This window comes from Pelodiscus sinensis, chromosome 25, assembly GCF_049634645.1.
Source record: "Pelodiscus sinensis isolate JC-2024 chromosome 25, ASM4963464v1, whole genome shotgun sequence".
NCBI lineage: Eukaryota > Metazoa > Chordata > Testudines > Trionychidae > Pelodiscus > Pelodiscus sinensis.
Window position 1 is genome coordinate 23,304,512 of NC_134735.1, and position 19,344 is coordinate 23,323,855.

The 19,344-nt window shown below is 49.2% G+C and overlaps 1 protein-coding gene across 3 annotated transcripts; it reads left to right on the forward strand.

Annotated features, from left to right (window-relative positions):
• Positions 1–111: 111 nt before the first annotated feature.
• HTR1D (5-hydroxytryptamine receptor 1D) lies at positions 112–18,458 on the forward strand. Of its 3 annotated transcripts, none has more exons than XM_075908798.1 (3): positions 112–241; positions 11,306–11,348; positions 13,848–18,458. In XM_075908798.1, exon 3 carries the CDS (start codon positions 14,648–14,650, stop codon positions 15,794–15,796), a length of 1,149 nt encoding a protein of 382 aa, XP_075764913.1. In that variant the 5' UTR covers positions 112–241; positions 11,306–11,348; positions 13,848–14,647; the 3' UTR covers positions 15,797–18,458. The 3 variants fall into 3 exon arrangements, with proteins under 3 accessions (XP_075764913.1, XP_006113329.2, XP_014424067.2); XM_006113267.4 differs by lacking the exon at positions 112–241 and adding an exon at positions 884–967; XM_014568581.3 differs by lacking the exons at positions 112–241; positions 11,306–11,348 and adding an exon at positions 13,541–13,615.
• Positions 18,459–19,344: the final 886 nt, after the last annotated feature.

The window sequence follows — 19,344 nt, forward strand, 5'->3', positions numbered from 1 at the left end:
TGACACAACACCGCCCCCCCTCCCGACACCATCCAGCACCGTCGAACCGAAGCGAAGCCTCGCTCCCGCCCATCCGCGCGCTCTCCGGCCCGGCCCCAGGCGGCTGGAAAGTCTCCGAGACGCCCAGCGATCCAGGGGCCGCCGCGCGCGTCCAGCCCTGTTCGCTGCCGGAGCCGGGCGGCCACACGCGGGGCCCCGGGGCGCTCGGCAGGTTCGGGGCAGCCCCCGCGGGGAGCGGGCGGTAAGTGCGGGCTGCGGACGGGGAAGGAGACCTGCGCCCGGCCTGCGCCCCGCTCCCAGGACCGCGGGGCTCCCGCTACGTGGCGACCGGCGAGTTCTCGGCAAAACTTTTTCCCCTCGAAAACGTGGTTTGGCCAAAAGCAGCCTGGGCCCGGGCAGCGTGTCCGCTCGGAGAGCCCCGCAGCCGCCCGCAATGGCCCGGGGCCCGGGCAGCGTGTCCGCTCGGAGAGCCCCGCAGCCGCCCGCAATGGCCCGGGGCCCGGGCAGCGTGTCCGCTCGGAGAGCCCCGCAGCCGCCCGCAATGGCCCGGGGCCCGGGCAGCGTGTCCGCTCGGAGAGCCCCGCAGCCGCCCGCAATGGCCCGGGGCCCGGGCAGCGTGTCCGCTCGGAGAGCCCCGCAGCCGCCCGCAATGGCCCGGGGCCGGGCAGCGTGTCCGCTCGGAGAGCCCCGCAGCCGTCCGCAATGGCCCGGGGCCGGGCAGCGCTGCCACATCCCCAGCCCGGACGGCTCCTGGAGGCAGCCCGCATGGTCCGGTGCAGAGGGAGGCAGGGGTCTGCTCCTGCCGGCAGGCACCACCCCTGCGGCTCCCATTGGCTGCGAATGAAGAACTGCGGCCAATGGGGGCCGAGGGGGCGGTGCCGGCCGCTGGCCCCTCGGGGGCGGGGTGGGGAGACAAGTAGCCGGCTTGCCTTAGCCTCGCTGCGCTGCTAACCGGGAGCTGCCTGTGGTAAGTGCCGCCTGAGCCATACCGCTGCCTGCCCCACGCCCCAGCCCTGAGCACCCTCCCAGAGCCAGCACCCCAAACCTGCTCCTGCACCCCACCCGTCTGCCTCAGCCCGGTGGCCCCACCCACACCTAAACTGCCTCCCAAGGCTTACACCCTTCCCCCCTCCTGCACTGTAGCCTCTGCCCCAGGCTAAACCCTGAGCCACCTTCCATACTGAACACCCCTTAGCCTCAGCCCAGAGCCTGCTCCCCCAAAAGCCCTGCCCCAGCCCAGAAAAAGGGAGGGAGGGAGGGTGAGGGAGAGCAAGCTGTGCGTGAGCAAGACAAGGTTTGGTCTGAGGTGTCTTTGAAGTGTAGGAACAGCCCTAGGGCTGTTGCTACATGTCAAAGGCGGAGATGCCCTATCGACTAATTGAATAGTCAATGCAAAATGCAATAGTCAATTACCCAATACTTATACTCAACATCCTTACTGTGATTCCTTCTGGCCTCGCCATCAATGACTGAGGTTAGCCTGCTGAACCCCTCCTCTCAGTCTTGGTAGGGGGAATTGATCCTCACTCTTGAAATTAACTATTAATTGGGGCAGAAAGAGGGACTGGCTCTGCAGCCTGCTGATCAAGATGCTCCCTAGGGATGTGCGCAGAAGCAGGCAGAGCAAGGAGTTCAAGCGGGGTCTGCACAGCCCAATTCCGTGCTGTACCCACCATCTCTCTCTCGGTCTTTCCCTCCCCTGAACAAGATTTTCCAGCAGTCTTGGTTAAATCGTTTGTGAAATGGAATCGTTTTCCATCAAGCCTGTTAATTGCCTCCCTGTTAAAATGTGTCTGGTATTTCCAGTTTGCACTTGGCTGACTTGAGCTTTCATCAACTGGATCTTGATTTGCCTTTGCCTGCTAAGTCAAAGGGCCTCTAATATACATTGCCTCTTAACTTTCTCTTCAGTAAAATAAATAGATGGAGCTGTTCAGGGCCACTGAGGACAGGAGGGGCAAAAAGGGCAGCAGCTGGAGCCCTGGGTGGTATGGGTCTGGCAGTGCTGAAGTGCTGGCTGGGGGGAAGCTAGCCCTAGCCCCAGCCTTGCCCTTTTCATCTGAGGCCCTGCCTCTTCTGAAGTCTGGAGCCAGCCTCCTCCACCTTCCCCAGAAGCTCAGCAATTCTGTCTTCAGCCCTGGAGCTGCCCTAAAGTTTTCTCACCAGAGCGGGGTGCCCTACACTGGAATTCAGTACCACTTCCCTGCTCTCAGTGACATCCCCTTTGGTACTGCTCCTGTTCAGCTGCTCAGGCCCTTAAGTCGCAGCTTTGCCGGCAGCAGTCTCCCCCCCCCCCCCCACAACCACCATCCCAGATGGCCAGCTGGACCTGTATTGCTTGTTCCTGGCCCAAGACGGGAACTGATACTGGTGGAGATTTCAGGGCAGTGAGATTTCTCCAGGCTTCAGGGAGCAAGAACAGCTCTTGACTCACCTTGGAGCTCTGCTTTCCGGATGATTTTATTTTATTTTATTGTATTTTAAACCTCTCCGAAATGCTTGTGTTATTACAAATCTAATCCTGAGCTGCCCCTTGTTGCTAACATTAGCCAACCAAGCATCTAGTGCCTGCCTCTCCTCCCCTCCTTTGGACATGGCTCTATGAGCATTCTCTGACCACAGAGAAGGAAGGACTGTTTGGGAGGTCAGGGTACAGGAATGTTGATTGTGACATTCACACCCGCCTTGGCAGGCGCTAATGAGTAACAAGCCCAGAAGTGGTCAGTCTCAGTAGCCCCTTTGGCTTTCCATGAGAACTGGCCTGACAGGTGCCTCGTAGCTGCTCTGCAGGGGGAAGTTTTGACACATTCTTGTCTGGGGGGCTGGTGTAAATGCCCCAGGGTCACACAGTGCAAATCTTTTCCCATGTTATCTGGCATCTTTTGGTGAATTGGCTCACACACTCTGAACTAGAGATGCACAAAACCATGACAATTGTTCAGTGGTTAAACAGTTACATTATTACTGTTTAACCAGTTAACCACTGGCGGACAGCTGCCAGGGCTGGGCACCCACTTGCCTGCCCAGCCACTTCTGCTGGCCCACCCAGTCCAACTAAGAGCAGCCAGGGCTCAGCCAGAGTCCTGCTTTGGCTGCTGTGGTGTAGCTGGGGCAGGGGTTCACCACTAGGGCTGGGACCAGGGTTCTGCCAGCCCACCCAGGCCTTTTTGGAGAATGTTGGGGATAACTTCTTGGCACAAGTGCTGAAGGATCCGACCAGGGGCCATACGCAGCTTGACCTTCTGCTCACAAGCAGGGAGGAACTAATAGGGGAAGTGGAGGTGGGTGACAACCTGGGAAGCAGTGATCATGAGATGGTAGATTTCAGGATCCTGACCAAAGGAAGAAAAGAGAGTAGTAAAATACACACCTTGGACTTCAGAAAAGCAGATTTTGACTCCCTCAGAGATCTGATGGGCAGAATCCCCTGGGATGCTAACATGAAGGGGAAGGGAGTCCAGGACAGCTGGCAGTATTTTAAAGAAGCCTTATTGAAGGCACAGAAAGAAACCATCCCGACGCATAGCAAGAGAGGCAAACATGGTAGGAGACCGGATTGGCTTACAGGAGAAATCCTTGGTGAACTTAAGCACAAAAAGGAAGTTTACAAAGAGTGGAAACTTGGACAAATGACCAGGGAGGTGTTTAAATGTATAGTTCGAGAGTGCCGGGGGTTATCAGAAAGGCGAAAGCACAGATGGAATTGCAACTGGCTAAGGATGTGAAGGATAACAAGAAAGGTTTCTACAGGCATGTTAACAAGAAGAAGGTGATCAGAGAGGATGTGCGGTCCCTACTGGATGAAGTGACAGATGATGTGGGGAAAGCTGAAGTACTCAATGCTTTCTTTGCCTCTGTATTCACGGACAAGGTCGGCTCCTGGACTAATGCGCTAAGTGATGCAAGATGGGATGAAGATGGACAGCCCGTGGTGGGTAAAGAACAGCTTAGGAACTATTTGGAAAACCTAAATGTACACAAATCCATGGGTCCAGACTTAATGCATCCCAGGGTACTGAGGGAGTTGGCAAATGTCATTGAGGAGCCTTTGGCCATTATCTTTGAAAAGTCGTGGAGATTGGGAGAAATCCCGGATGATTGAAAAAAGACAAATGTAGTGCCCATCTTCAAAAAAGGGAAGAAGGACGATCCAGGGAACTATAGTCCGGTCAGTCTTACCTCGGTTCCTGGAAAAATCATGGAAGGGATCCTTAAGGAATCCATTTTGAGGCACTTGGAAGAGAGGAAAGTCAGCATGGATTCACAAAGGGAAAGTCGTGCCTGACCAATCTCATTAGCTTCTATGATGAGGTAACTGGCTCCGTGGATGTGGGAAAGTCAGTGGATGTGATATACCTGGATTTTATCAAGGCTTTTGATACAGTCTCCCACAATATTCTTGCCAGCAAGTTAAGGGAATGTGGATTGGATAATTTGACAGTAAGATGAATAGAAAGATGGCTACAAGGCCAGGCCCAGCGGGTAGTGATCAATGGCTTGATGTCAGGATGGCCGTCGGTTTCTAGGACCAGTTTTGTTCAATATCTTTATTAATGACCTGGGTGAGGGGATGGATTGCACCCTCAGCAAGTTTGCGGATGACACTAAGCTAGGGCGAGAGGTAGATACGCTCGAGGGCAGAGATAGGGTCCAGAGTGACTTAGACAAATTGGAGGACTGGGCCACAAGAAATCTGATGAGGTTCAACAAGGACTCTGATGAGGTTCAACAAGAGTCCTGCACTTGGGACGGAAGAGTCCCAAGAATTGTTACAGGCTGGGGACCAACCAGCTAAGTAGTAGTTCTGCAGAAAAGGACCTGGGGGTTACAGTGGATGAGAAGCTGGATATGAGTCAACAGTGTGCCCTTGTAGCCAAGAAGGCTAATGGCATTTTAGGTTGCATTAAGAAGAGCATTGCCAGCAGATCCAGAGATGTCATTATTCCCCTTTATTTGGCTCTGGTGAGCCCACATCTGGAGTACTGTGTCCAGTTCTGGGTCCCCCCACTACAAAAAGGATGTGGATGCATTGGAGAGGGTCCAGCGGAGAGCAACCAAAATGATTAGGGGGCTGGAGCATATGACTTATGAGAAGACGCTGAGGGAGTTGGGTCTGTTTAGTCTGCAGAAGCGAAGAGTGAGGGGGGATTTGATAGCAGCCTTCAACTTCCTGAAGGGAGGTTCCAAAGAGGATGGAGAGAGGCTGTTCTCAGTAGTGACAGATGGCAGAACAAGGAGCGATGGTCTCAAGTTGTGGTGGGAGAGGTCCAGGTTGGATATTAGGAAAAACTATTTCATTAGGAGGGTAGTGAAGCACTGGAATGGGTTACCTAGGGATGTAGTGGAGTCTCCATCCCTAGAGGTGTTTAAGTCTTGGCTTGACAAAGCCCTGGCCAGGTTGATTTAGTTGGGATTGGGCCTGTCTAGATCAGGGGGCTGGACTTGATGACCTTCTGAGGTCTCTTCCAGTTCTATGATTCTGTTTCCATGACAGAAGCTTTATCGACATTATCTGTCGAAGAAGCCTCTGTCAACAAAAGCCTGTAGTCTAGATGTACTGTCGACAGAACTCAGCAGTAGTATAGATGCAGGTATAGCTTTGTCGACAAGTCTACTTTTGTGGACAAAACCCTGTAGTCTAGACACACCCTAGGTTATTCTTTATTTCTACGAGGAATAAGCCTTTTGTGCAACAGCTCTTGCTCAAAAAGGTGTTTGTGGATAGGAAACAGGTTTTTGCACAAAACCAGCCTACCGAAAGAAGCACAGTGCCCTGGTGGCTGATCAGAGCTTTCTTGTGAGAGAGTGTCCATGCAGTGTGCATGCTCTCTTGCACAAAAGCGCATCGCTTTTCTGATGTGCTGTTGCAGTGTGGATGCGCTCTTGTGCAAGAAGTTTTTGTAGAAGATCTTACAAAAAGCTCCTTGCGCAAGAAGCCTGCAGTCTAAATGTAGCCTTAGTGATTTGTTTCGGGTTATTAGCCTCCAACTGAAAGGACAGCTTGGAAAGGTGCATATGCAATTATTAACCTTCTCCTGGCTGCCCCTCACTCCCACCCAGCACCAAACCTAAGTCTGACAATTCTGTTGTTTTCTGTAGTTTTGAATATAAGCACCTCTTATCATGCCTCCCATGTTCATCTCAGCGGAGAGCACTGCGATGGTGGGTTCCTTTCCCACTGTTCATTGTGAGACACCATTGTAGCATGTCCCCAGCCGGAGCATTTGCACAATTCCTGGCAGGGCTGTATATTGGGTCTTTCTTCTTCTCTTCACTGCTGACAGGTCTGTCTTCTGCCAGATCTGATTATGAGCAACGAGGCATTCAGAGATGCCATGAAGGCTGAGTAGAGACCAATGTTCTGCAGCTCAGAGCCAACTTGGAACTTTGGAAAACACATTCATCTCCAGATGCCTAAGCTCTTGTAAAAAGTCTGTCTTTGAGTCCCTCAACACAATGCCACAGCCATAGCTATAGTTCAGTGGGCTGGTGCTTTGGAACTCAGGCAAAATACTCTTTCTTATAGGAGAGTAATGCTGGTTATTTATTAATTCAAAAAGGCAACATGAATAGTTTCTTTCCCTCCTGGGATCAGTGACCATTTCCAGCTTTTGTTCGTTAACAGGCACAGCCTCTAAATTCTGAGTACATGAAGTAAACAAACTCCTCAAACTCTGACTCAGGGTTATTGTTGTGCTATCTCCAGCTTCCATTTTGGAGCTACTTTGGTGAGAATTTGAACCTAGTTTTTGCTGTCTTCCTTCCAGCTCCGGGATAGGGGTGTGCTCGCTTTTAGCATTCGCCACTCCTGCTGCCCAGTTTGTTTAAGTGAGACCCTGGCTGATTGTTGCTCTGCCCTGATTGCAGGCCAGTGGCATAGACTGGTTGTTGCCCCACCTTGCTTGGGGGTCCAGGCCCAAAGACTTGTTTGCAGATCTGCCCTGACTGCAAGTCCGAGCCATATCACCTGAATGTTGACACCACAATTAAACAGCCTGGCAGCCCAAGCCCCATGAGCTCAAATCAGCTGAAATGAGTCAGCCACAGGTAATAAGAACATAGGAACGGCCAGACTAGTTCAGACCAAAGGTCCATCTAGCCCAGTAGCCTGTCTGTCGACAATGGCCAGCACCAGGTGCTTCAGAAGATATCAGCAGAGCAGGTAATCATGAAACGATCCTTCACCTGTCATCCATTCTCAGATTCCAGCCAACAGAGGCCAGGGACACCATCCCTGCCCATCCTGGCTAGTAGCCATTGATGGACCTAACCTCCATGAATGTATCTGGTTCTTTTCTGAGCCCTGTCATAACTTTGACCTTCAGAACATCCCTTGGTGATGATTTCCACAGATTGTCTGTGTGTTGTGTGAAGAAAAACTTCCTTTAGCTTGTTTTAAACCTACTACCTATTAATTTTATTTGGTGACCCCTAGTTCTTGTGTTCTGAGGAGTAAATAACATTTCCTTATCTACTTTCTCCGCAGCAGTCACAATTTTAGAGACCTCTATCATATCCCCTCTTAGCCTTTTTGAGTTGGGGCAACTAGCTCTGCAAAGAGTATTCAAGATGTGGGTGTACCATGGATTTATATATTGGCATTGTGATATTTTCTGTCTTATTGCCTGTCTCTTTCCTAATGACTCTGAACATTCTGCTTGTTTTTTTTTTCTCTTTTTTATTCAGCTACATATTGAGTGATGTTTTCAAAGGACTATCCACAGTGACTCCCAAGATCTCTTTTGAGTGGTAACAGCTAAATGATCCCTCTTATACTAGATCTGCTTATTTGCTTAACAGCCTTTGGTGAGGGATCTTGTCAAAGGCTTTCTGCAAGTCTAAGTACATGATATCCACTAGATCCCCCTTGCCAACATGCTTGTTGACTCCTTCTAATAATTATAATTTATGGGTGAGGCATGATTTCCCTTTACAAAACACATGTTAACTCTTACCCAACAAATTATGTTCATCTACATGTCTGACAATTCTGTTGTTTTCTGTAGTTTTGAATATTTGTCCAGGATTGAAGTTAGATTTATAATATGTAATTGCTGGGATCACCTCTGGAGTCTTCTTTTATAAAAGGATGTTACTTTAGCTGTTCTCTAGCCATCTGGTGCGGAAGCAGATTTAAATGATAGGTTACTGAGATCCTTCAGAACTCTTGGTCTGGTCCTAGTGACTTATTACTGTTTAACCAGTCAAACAGTGTAGATGTAGCCTCAGGTGTTGGGGACTGGGATTAGGAGAATCATGAAGCGAGAGCAAGTTGTCCAGGTACCAAATACAATGAATGAGGAGAAGTAGGTGTCCAAGAATGGGATTCACAAAAACAAACAACTAGACGGAGAACCACCCAAGCTGGCCAATGAAAGATGCTGAGGCAGCAGGTATGTCTTAAGCCTTGCCATGCTCAGAGACTTTGGCACCACAACCCAGGCTGCAGGAGGTGCCTCCCTCTGCTTGGGAGTCTTGGCTGCAAACCCGCTCTTGGTATTTGGCACCTGCTATGTTTTTGTGAGAAGGAGGTGGGCTTCCTCCGATCACGCAGCCCAGTGCTCAGGACACTTACCTGGCCTGGGGAAGAGCCTCAGTTCATGCCCCCAGAAGGAGTTTGACAGCCCTGCTGGTTCTCAGGTGAGGACTCCAACCACTGGGCTCTGGTACATGCCCTTGAGCAAAATATCAGTCTCTGCTGCTGAAGCTGTCAAATAGTGGCTGAAGTAATTGGCACAGGGTTAAGTGAGTTTCCAGCCCAGAGCCATGCTCATGGCTTTTTCGGTGTTTATGCTCAATGAGGCAACCGCAGCCCTCTCTCACACGACGGCTAGAGCACTCAGCTTATTCACAGCCCTTCTTCCCCTCAGGTGGAAGTGTGTGTGGGGAGGCTGGGCTATGCATAGAATCGTAGACTACTAGAACTGGAAGGGACCTTGAGAGGTCTTTGAGTCCAGTCTCCTGCCCTCATGGCAGGACCAAGCACCATCTAGACCATCCCTGACAGGTGTTTCTCCAACCTGCTCTTAAATATCTCCAGAGATGGGGATTCCACAACCTCCCTGGGCAATTTATTCCAGTGTTTAACCACCCTGACAGGCAGGAAGTTTTTCCTAATGTCCAACCTAAACCTCCCTTGCTGCAGTATAAGCCCATTGCTTCTTGTCCTATCCTCAGAGGCCAAGGAAAACAATTTTTCTCCCTCCTTCTTGTTACCACCTTTTAGGTACTTGAAAGTTGCTATCATGTCCCCTCGTAGTCTTCTCTTTTCTAAACTAAACAAACCCAATTCTTTCAGTCTTCCCTCATCGATCATATTTTCTATCAATTTTGTTGCCTTGAGGGCAGGGGATGAACTCGATGACTTCGCAGGGTCCCTTCCAGTTCTAGTGTTCTATGATTCTATTGTATGAGTCTATGGCAGGGGAGGGTGTTGAGTCCTAGGCTAAACACAAGGCAGGAGGCTTCCTCCACCCTCCCCTCTTTTATGCTAGTTCACAGATAGGCTCAATATGGCAAGTGATCTCGGAGCACGCTGCTCAGGTAGGGCCCCCAGGCAGGTGAGGTGGAGCAGTGCTTGTCGCCCTTCCTTTGATGCATTGCAGGGATGGTTGCAGGGGCAGATGACCATTTTGCGGGGCCCCGGGCAGCATAATTCTGCGGGGCCCCCGCTTTGCCACAGCGCATGTGTGGGGCGGCCGCCCCGTTCGCCCTGCTCTATATCCGCCCCTGGATGGTTGGGCATTTGGGCACCTGGTGTGGAGCTGCAGGGTGCATGCTGGGTACCTAGGTGCTGAGTGAGTGTAGGCACCTACCAGGTTCAGGAGCAGCCTAGTGGGGCCTGATACTGGCATGTAGGTGTCTACACTGAGAGTTGGATGCCAAAGTTCCTTTATGAATCCAGCCCAAGTGTTCAGAAGTGGAGCTGGCCACTGGCAATTTTGAAAGTCTTACTAAGCACCTGTCTGAACCATTTAGCTGCCTGGATACCTTTGAAAATCCATCTCTGAGACACTCTAGAAAACTACCTCTAGGAGCGTGGACTTAAGCACCTTAGCTCCTTTGTGGTTTAATTTGGTGTAGGCAAGAGAGAGTCAGTGCAGTATGGCCTGGCTGTGCCTAGCAAGAAACTCAGCTGCTTATATAAATTATCCTATATCCATCAGGCCCTGCTGCTTTGTCAGCCAGAGTAGAACTTTTGAATTGCACCAGGAGTTTTTTCCTAGATGATAGTCTTTCCCTGGCTTTGGAACATTCAAGATTTTCATTTGGGAACAGTTAGTTTGCATTAGAATTTTGTGCATCACATAGGGTTGCCAGGTAGACCCCGCCAAAAAACCGGACACACTTGATCATGGGCGGGGTGGGGGGGAGGGCTGGCCGGGAGGTGGGCAGGGCAGGAAGCAGAGCTGTCAGGAGGTGGGAGGTCCGGGGGTGCGGGGTTAGACTGGAGGAAGGGAGGGGGCGGGAAACAGAGTTGACGGGAGGGGGGGTGTCAAGGGGCCATGGGGCTGGCTGGGAGGAAGGGGGGGCTGGGAAGTAGATCTGGCGGGGGGTGGGGCAGACAGCCACTGGCAACAGCCAGAGTCCTTCGGACTGCGCCCCTGACAGGCACTCCCTTTAGTTGGGAGCAGAAGCCGGGCGGGGGCGGGGCTGGGAGTCACTCCCCGCGCCTGGCTTCTGCATGCAACCAGAGGCTCCCAGCTGGGAGGTGGGGGCCGTAATTGGCGCTGGGAGCCTCTGGTCCCGTGCAAAAGCTAGGCGGGGGGGAGGGGTGGTGGTGGCTGGGAGTCCCGGCCCCCACCTCTCCCCACCTGGATTTTGCACGCGACTACAGGGCTCCCAGTGCCGATCGCAGCTCCGCCTCCCAGTCGCTCCTTCGCCCCCGCCAGGCTTCAGTCTGGCGCCCAGCCGGAAATTCAGAAAATACTGGACATTGCACATGTCCAGTATTTTCTGAATTTTTCTACCAGACAGACGGTGTATATATTGGACTGTCCGGTAGAAAACTGGACACCTGGCAACCCTTTACATCAAGATTTTGATTCCCCTTTTGGGCATAGAACTGTGAGGATCAATATGGCAACATTTTGATATTCAAGGCTTGGCAGGTGTGGTCTGGATTTTATTTTTCATTGCTGATTTAGAATCAGATTGGAAGAATGGCTCTTCCTTATGACAAATAGGGAATGTCAGTCTAAAACAGAGAGAACTTGAGTGTGAGAAATGTTTTGCAAAGATTTGAACTTGGCTGCAGGATTCTGTTGTCTGTACGTAATGTTTCTGATCTGTTTTGTTGTTGTAGGGTTTGCTTGTGAGTTGGCCTATGAGAGGAGCCCAGTGCCCAGGTAAATATACTTCAGTATTCTCAACTGGAAAATGGCAATTTCTGAGTTGTTATTCAGTTCAAAAAACTCTGTTAGGCTGAATTTTAGCTCAGGGCTTCAAAATGGGACTTTTAGCAGATTTACAGAAAGCTTTTCTTTTGTTGGGTTGTTTTTTGCTAACTTTCCAACCCAGAAATAATCTAGGGTGGGGTGGGGAATCTAAGGCCCAGGGGATGAATGCTGGATCTAGCCCCTGAGGCTTGGGGAGCCCCTGTTGCTATGTGGTGGGTTTTTTGTTTCTCACTTGTATGCAGTCCCTGACTCTGGCACCTGACCCAGAGAAGGCGCCCCACCCCTGGTTTAAGGAGAGATCTGAAACGTTCCAGTGCAAGTTGCTGAAGCAACAACTCTCTCTAAACAGAAATGTCCCATTCAAAATAAGCCTGTGAGGAAGAACAGCGGAAACCTTCTCTCTGAGGAGCCTAGTGTCTCCAGACTCCACTTTGGGCCAGACTCTGTGGCCCACTTTGGGCTCAGTTCTCAGTGGGATTCACGGGGTTTGTCTTGTCCTACAAAGCCTTAAGTGGTTTGGACCTTTGCCTTTGACAGATGCTTTTCCACCATGAAGCTGCATTATTTGTGATCAGGAGAGATGCTTGGGCTGGTTAATTTCAGAAGGGGGGCTATTGGTAGGACATTTCTCTGAGGAACTTTCAGCACATGTGCTCTGCTAGAACCCAGATTTGTAAACCATTGTGGCATGAAACAAGGTTGCCAGTTTTCTTGGCTGTTTCCAGAAGGAACAGGCAACAAAGCAGTGCCAGTGGTAGGGATCAAAGCCAGTGCACTACACCCGGAAAGTCAGCTTAAGGTTCACAATTCCAGCTATGTAAATAACGTAGCTGGAGTTGACGTACCTTAAGCCAAGCTTGTCGCTGACTTTGCAGCGAGAGGTTGATGAGAGAAATGCTCCTGTCGACTTCCCTTACTTCTCATGATAACAAGGAATACTGGTGCCAGTAGGGATGCTCTCAGGTTCGATTTAGCGGATCTTTACTAGACCCACTAAATCAAACCCCAGAAGATTGATCACAAGAGTATTAGTCCTCTGGTAAATGGAGATGTGACCTTATTATGTGTGCAGTGGAGCTGGCTGAGATATTAAGGCTCTGGTTATATAAACAAAAGCTTCAGAGGGTAACCGAATTAGTCTGCAACAAGAAAAATTTAAAAAACAACAAAAAGTCTAGTAGCACTTTAAAGACTAATAAGACATGTAGATGGTATCATGAGCTTTTGTGGGAAAAACCCACTTCTTCAGATGACCAGAGTATTGTAAGTCCAGATCCAAGGAAAAATAAGGGAAGGGGGGGGGGGGGGGGAGAGGGAGAAAAAGAGAGATAGTGAGTAGATAAATTTTAAAAAACAAGTCAGTCTAGCAGCACTCTTAAGGACCAACAAAACATGTGGATGGTGAGTAGATGGTTCAAGTAGTTACAGGAGTCTGTTAAGAACCATTAGCACCTTCATTGTTTCTTTGGTTGCTAAAGTTATTAGAAGGAGGAAGATAGTGTGTGAGCCAACCAATATCCTTGTTTAGACCATTAGCATAAGAATTAAACTTGGGAATGAAGTTAAGTTCCAATCCTTTTCTGTGTATTTGGCTTGTGGAATTGGTCTGAAACAAAATGGTGACTTGAAGATCCATTAATGAGTGTCCAGGAAGATCAAAGTGTTCTCCAACAGGTTTTTGTGTGTTGCCTTTTTGGATATCTGGTGTGTGTCCATTAATTCTTTCCCATAGAGATTGTCCAGTTTGGCCAATATACATGGCAGTGGGACATTGTTGGCATTTGATAGCATAGATCACATTAATGGATGTGCGGTTAAATGAGCCTTTGATTTGGTGGCTGATGTCATTGGGTCCAGTGATTAAATCTTTTGTATAGATGTGTGTGCAGAGTTGCAGCAGGGCTGATAGCAGGGATGGGTTCCAGGATGATTAAACAAGGATATTCGATGGCTCACACACTATCTTCCACCTTTTAATAACTTAACTAACCAACCAGCCAATGGAGTTGCTATTGGTTCTTAACCGACTCCTGTAACTACTTGAACTATCTACTCACCATCTACATGTTTTGTTGGTCCTTAGAGTGCTGCTAGACTGATTGTTGTTTTTTAAGTTTTATCTACTCACTGACTCTCTTTTTCTTCCTCCCCTCCCCTCCCCCTCTCCTTTATTTATCCTTAGATATGGACTTCCAACACTCCGGTCATCTGAAGAAGTGGGTTTTTCTCAGGAAAGCTCATGATACCATCTACATGTTTTGTTAGTCTTTAAAGTGCTACCAGACTATTTGTTATATAGACAGTCACTTACTAAATCTAATGAAATACATAAAAAGAGGCCTGTGGCTCCATTAATGCCCAAAGGGCCCGGTCTAACATTGAGGCTGTGAACTTCCACATCACACGATTCCACAGTTCTGGGCTAACGCACTCGCTTTCTCTCTTTAGATCTGTTCGGCGATTACCAGCCATGTCAGATGAGGAAGTCCATCTTTGGTTGGGGGAATGATTGCACCACCGCTCATTAGAATCATTCACCATCTACTCAGTCATGGCCAATTCAGTAACTGGGACATCCTATGAATTTCAGGTCCACAGCATTGAACTCGTTAACCATTCAGCAGTCACAGCTAGCATTTAAGGGTTGCATGGACAGGTGAGAGAAAGCCAGGGTGGTCTGGAGATGTGCATACTGCTAGAACTTGGAACAAATGACTACATAGGGCCTAATAAGTGTGTCTGGCACCATACAGTCTTGTATTGTCATATGTACTCATGGAAGGGAGAGTTCCCTGTGAGAAGAGTTGCCATGTTCAGCTATTAACTGTGGGCAAGAGTTTTCTTAGAAAGTTTTGTCTCAAAGACAGGCCAATATGGCAATGTCAGATGTTCCACTCTGCATTTCACTCTCCAGTACTGAGAATTAGCTCAAAAAGAAGATGTGGACAGAACAGAAATTAAAACACTTTTTGGCCTTTGGCTAGATGAGAAATTGTGAAATAAAAATGGAATACCCGTAAATTCCCACCCTTTATACTCTAGCCAGTGTCAAAGTATGGCAGAAATAACAACTGGATGATTGTGTTAGAACTTGCTGCTTAGTGTAGTGGTACAAGAGATGTGTTGAAATAAACTGCAGGAATCTAATTTAGAAAATTCTTCACCTGTTACCCAGAGGTTGTTCTCCCCAGACTTGGTGTTATCCACAAAAGTTCCATTTCAGGTGAAACAGTCACATTGGAATTGCAATGGAAAATAAAAAAATGCCCCAGTGTAACCATTCACAAGAACTTTCTCGCCAGAATACATCCAATGAGTCTCTTAACTCCACTGAAATGCCGATGGCTTGGGATGAGACCACATTGCTAGGGCTGAGGATCTTACTAGCCGTCATTCTGTCTGCTATCACTCTGGCAACGGTTCTTTTCAATTCTTTTGTGATTATCACCATTTTTCTGACTAGAAAGCTTCATACACCTGCAAATTATCTCATTGGCTCCTTGGCCGTGACTGATCTCTTGGTCTCTATCTTAGTCATGCCAATCAGCATTGCTTATACTGTCAGCCACACGTGGGCGTTGGGCCAAGTTATGTGCGATATCTGGCTATCATCCGACATCACCTGCTGCACAGCCTCCATACTGCACCTCTGTGTCATTGCGCTGGACAGGTACTGGGCCATCACAAATGCTCTGGAATACACCAAGCGTCGGACGGCTGGCAGAGCAGCCCTCATGATAGCTCTTGTCTGGGTGATCTCAATTTGTATTTCTATGCCACCGCTTTTCTGGAGACAGGCAAAAGCTCATGAAGAAATGGCAGACTGTAGTGTGAACACTGACCAGATTTCCTACACAATCTATTCCACCTGTGGTGCTTTCTATATCCCGACTGTACTCCTGGTTATACTGTATGGGAGAATGTACATAGCAGCTCGGTCCAGGATTCTTAAGCCTCCTTTATTATACGGAAAACGATTTACCACAGCCCACCTGATTACTGGCTCCACTGGGTCATCCCTCTGCTCCATTAACTCTAATCTTCATGAGGGGCATGCCCATTCTGGGGGCTCCCCTGTGTTTATCAATCATGTGAAAATCAAACTTGCAGATAGTATCCTGGAAAGGAAACGAATTTCTGCTGCAAGAGAAAGGAAAGCCACAAAAACTCTGGGTATTATCCTGGGAGCTTTTATTTTCTGCTGGCTACCATTTTTTGTTGTGACCCTGATCCTGCCCATCTGTCAGGATGCCTGCTGGTTTCATCCGATCCTATTGGACTTTTTCACATGGCTAGGTTACTTAAACTCACTTATCAATCCAGTCATATATACTGCTTTTAATGAAGAGTTTAAGCAGGCCTTCCAGAAACTAATCCAGTTCAAAAAATATTCTTAGTCCTGCTACTTTCTTGTTTTGTCATTTGTCCCAGTGCATCCCCACAGCCCATCTTGTGGCTTGTGGACTCAGGCCTCCAGTTTGGACTGATAGTTGCTGTCTCTGTTGCTAGTTTGATGTACATGTAATGGAGAACTTCTTGCCAATCATTTTGTATTTATTTTTTGTCTGTGGTTATACATCTTTTCATAGAACTTCTTCCCGGTCTCTGCAGTGAGCGTGTATACTTACAAAATCAGGAGATGGAGGAAGTTTTGTAAGAAGCGTGCTGGAATGAATAGGAAAGCCAAATCCCCTGCTGTAGTGTGACATGGGTGTGACACGGTGGGAGCAGAAATATGTGTGGGTCCCAACTCTATTTCTTGTGAATAGTATTAGCAGAAATTCTCAATTGTGAATGAGGGTGGCTGCTGCGGGGAAGGTATATTAACTTTCGAGACCTTATCTGAGGGGGAAATCTCGCTCCCCTGCGGTACAGAGCCCCCAGAAGGGTCTGAGGCCGGAGGTCAAATCAGTGAGGCAGGAGAGAAACCTAGAAGAGAAAACTTTATGATGCATGCATGCAGGCTGTCACACCAAGAGTGAAGCAGCAGCAAAGAGAGACAGATTCAGGTATCCTATATACAGAATGCTTAGACAGTTCAATTGTTGATTGTTCTTCTTTAACATATTAAAGTCTCAGCAGAAGCACTCTGAGACTTCTGTTCACCCCGGGAGTGCTAGAAGTAAGTTTTACAGAACAAAGCCATATGAGAATGTGGAGTGAGTGGTCTTACAAGGCAAACTGTGCCAAAGATAAGGGTTTACATGACAAGTTGTGACAGACTAGGAGTATCCATGAACTTGAGATAGGAGGCATTGTAAGGGTCTTGATTAGAGTTAATTTGATTTCTCTCTGTTACAGGGAGAGAGGTCTGGAAAACCTTTAACCCTTACAGCAGTTTTCTTTTAGAGTTTTGATTTCCTGCACAGTCCCCCCTTTAGACACAATTGGAGTTATTTGATTTTTCTCCCACATATCTGTACTAGGGATGTGAAATGTCAGTTAACTGAATAGTCAAGTAACCTCGTGAATTCTTATCTGTTAGTCGACTATTCTATCGTCCCGGGGCACGGGGCTGGCAGCCAGCGCATCTCACTCCCGAGGAGCCCCCTGCCACTCTGTGCTGCTGCCTCTGTATCAGAGGCAGCAGCGTGGGGTGCCAGGCAGGAGTTGGTCTGTGAGGAGAGGCAGTTTAAAAACCAGCTCCCCTCACGGACTGGCTGCCTGTCACCCTGTGCTATCACCTCTGATAAAGAGGCAGCAGCCCTTGTCTGGGGGCGGGTCTGGTCTTCCTGACCCAGCATGAGCCGGAACTGAGCTGGGCTGCCTGCCTGCCCGGCTCCTAATACATTTTAAATGCAGAGCCACAGCAGAAGTAGGTCCCAGACCTGGCACAAGTCAGGACTGAGCCGGGTTGCTGGCCAGGAGGGTGGGGAAGAAATGCATATAGTCTATAGCAGTGGTCACCAGCCAGTAGATTGGATCTACTGGTAGAGCGTGAAGTCTCTGACAGGGGATCCTGACTGGTTTGGCCAAGACGCTATCAAGCACAGCACTTCAGCTGCCCCTCCCCTCACTGCTTTGCGTCTCCTGCCCTTTGCATTGGAGCTGCCTGCCCCCTCCTGGGAGCCTCCTGCTTGCTCTGCAGAGCAGGGAAGGGAGAGGAGGGAGCACTGATGTCAGGGTGCCCCTTTCCCACCCTGCATTCTGTCTTCACAGAACAGAGGGGGGCACCGGGCTTGGGATGCAGGGAGTTTGCTGGCTGCTTTTGGGAGTGGTGCAGGGCCAGGGAAGGGGTGAGCCTGCCTTAGCCCCACTGCACTACCACCCAGGAGCCACCTGAGGTAAGCAGTGCCCAGTTGGAGCCAGAATCTTAAACCCCTGCCCCAGTCATGAACCCCTCCTGCAGCTCAAGCCCCTGTCCTAGTCCTGAGCCCCTTAGACTCAAATGCCCTCAGAGCCTGTACCCTGAATCCCCTCTACCCCAACTCCCTGCCCCAGGCTGAGCTCATAGCTCCTCTCACTCCATATCCCTTAGACCAAGACGAGAGCCTATTCCCCAACCATCTGCCCCTGCCTGGTGAAAGGGAGAAAGATGGGGGAAAGAGGGAGGACAGAGTGAGCAGGGGTAGGGCCTCAGAGAAGTGGCACGAAGGAGGCGGGACAAGGGTATTTGTGTTTGAGGTAGATCTTGGATTGCACTTAAGTTCAAAAAGTGATCTTGTGCTTAAAAAGGTTGGAGACCACTGGTCTATAGCATTAACCTCTAAGCACAATAGCATTAACCTCTAAACTTCTGCTTATCGGTTAATCGGTTAGTTGACTGCACTATTACATCCCTAATCTGTACCCATCCTACCCATTGAAAATGTGATGAGCCAGTAATGGGTATCTGGATAATTGTTCATAATGTTGTGACACTGAATGTGACAGTTAGAATCAGGAAAGGGGCATGTGAGTTACGTGGAGCCTATTTCATTTCTCACCCTCCCTGTTGTGGAGGGATGCATGCTATATGACTATAAAACAAGTATTGTTTAAAATTATTTTTATACATTTTATCATCAATGGAATCAAAAGTGGAGAAATCCTACAAAAATAAACAGCATGTGAATATACTTTAAATGATATGGCTCTTATTTATGTGCTATTTTATTTTTTCATGGATATACTGAAAACAGAAAGAGACATTTTGCAGAAGAAAATATCGAGAAGCAATGTTCCCTCTAATGTGCTATGTCCATGTATGGAATGCATTTTGTTCTGTGCACCAATCTGGTGATGACATCCATATTGGTGCCCATAACATTTATTCTGTCCATGGATGATCTATGGCAGGAGTGGGACTGAGGGGTGCAGGCTGTGGGAGGGGGTGGGGGCTCTGGAGTGGGGCTGGGAATGAGGTGTTGGGATGCAGGAGGGGGCTCCAAGCTGGGGCCGAGGGGTTTGGAGTGCGGGAGCTGGCTCAGGAGGGTGGAGGTGCGGGGTCTGTACAGGATGCGGAACGGAGGTCAGGGTAGGAATGTGCGGTCTAGGAGGGATCGAAGGTGGTGGAGGGGGCTCAGGGCTCATGCATGGTATTGGGATGGATGGCTCTGTGCTTCCCCACCCTCGCCTGCAGGCCCCACCCCTCATAGTTCCCATTGTCTGTGTTTCCTGGCCAATGAGAACTGTGGGGACCAAGCTTCCTGGTGCTCCCGGTGATGCGGCTCCAGCAGGGAGAAGGAACAGCAGCCAGGAAGGGCTGGCCCAGAACACTGAGGCTTTATGGGCTGTAGCCAAGGGTCCCAGACTGCAGCCTCTAATGCCCCTTTCTTAATCTGGCCCTGCTGCTGGAGCTGGTTCCCCTGGCAGCCCTGAGCCCAGTGTGGGGCTCGTCAGGCAGTCGTGGGCTTAGAATAGTGATAGAAATGTAGCCGTGTTAGTCTGGGGTAGCTGAAGCAAAATGCAGGACAATGTAGCACTTTAAAGACTAACAAGATGGTTTATTAGATGATGAGCTTTC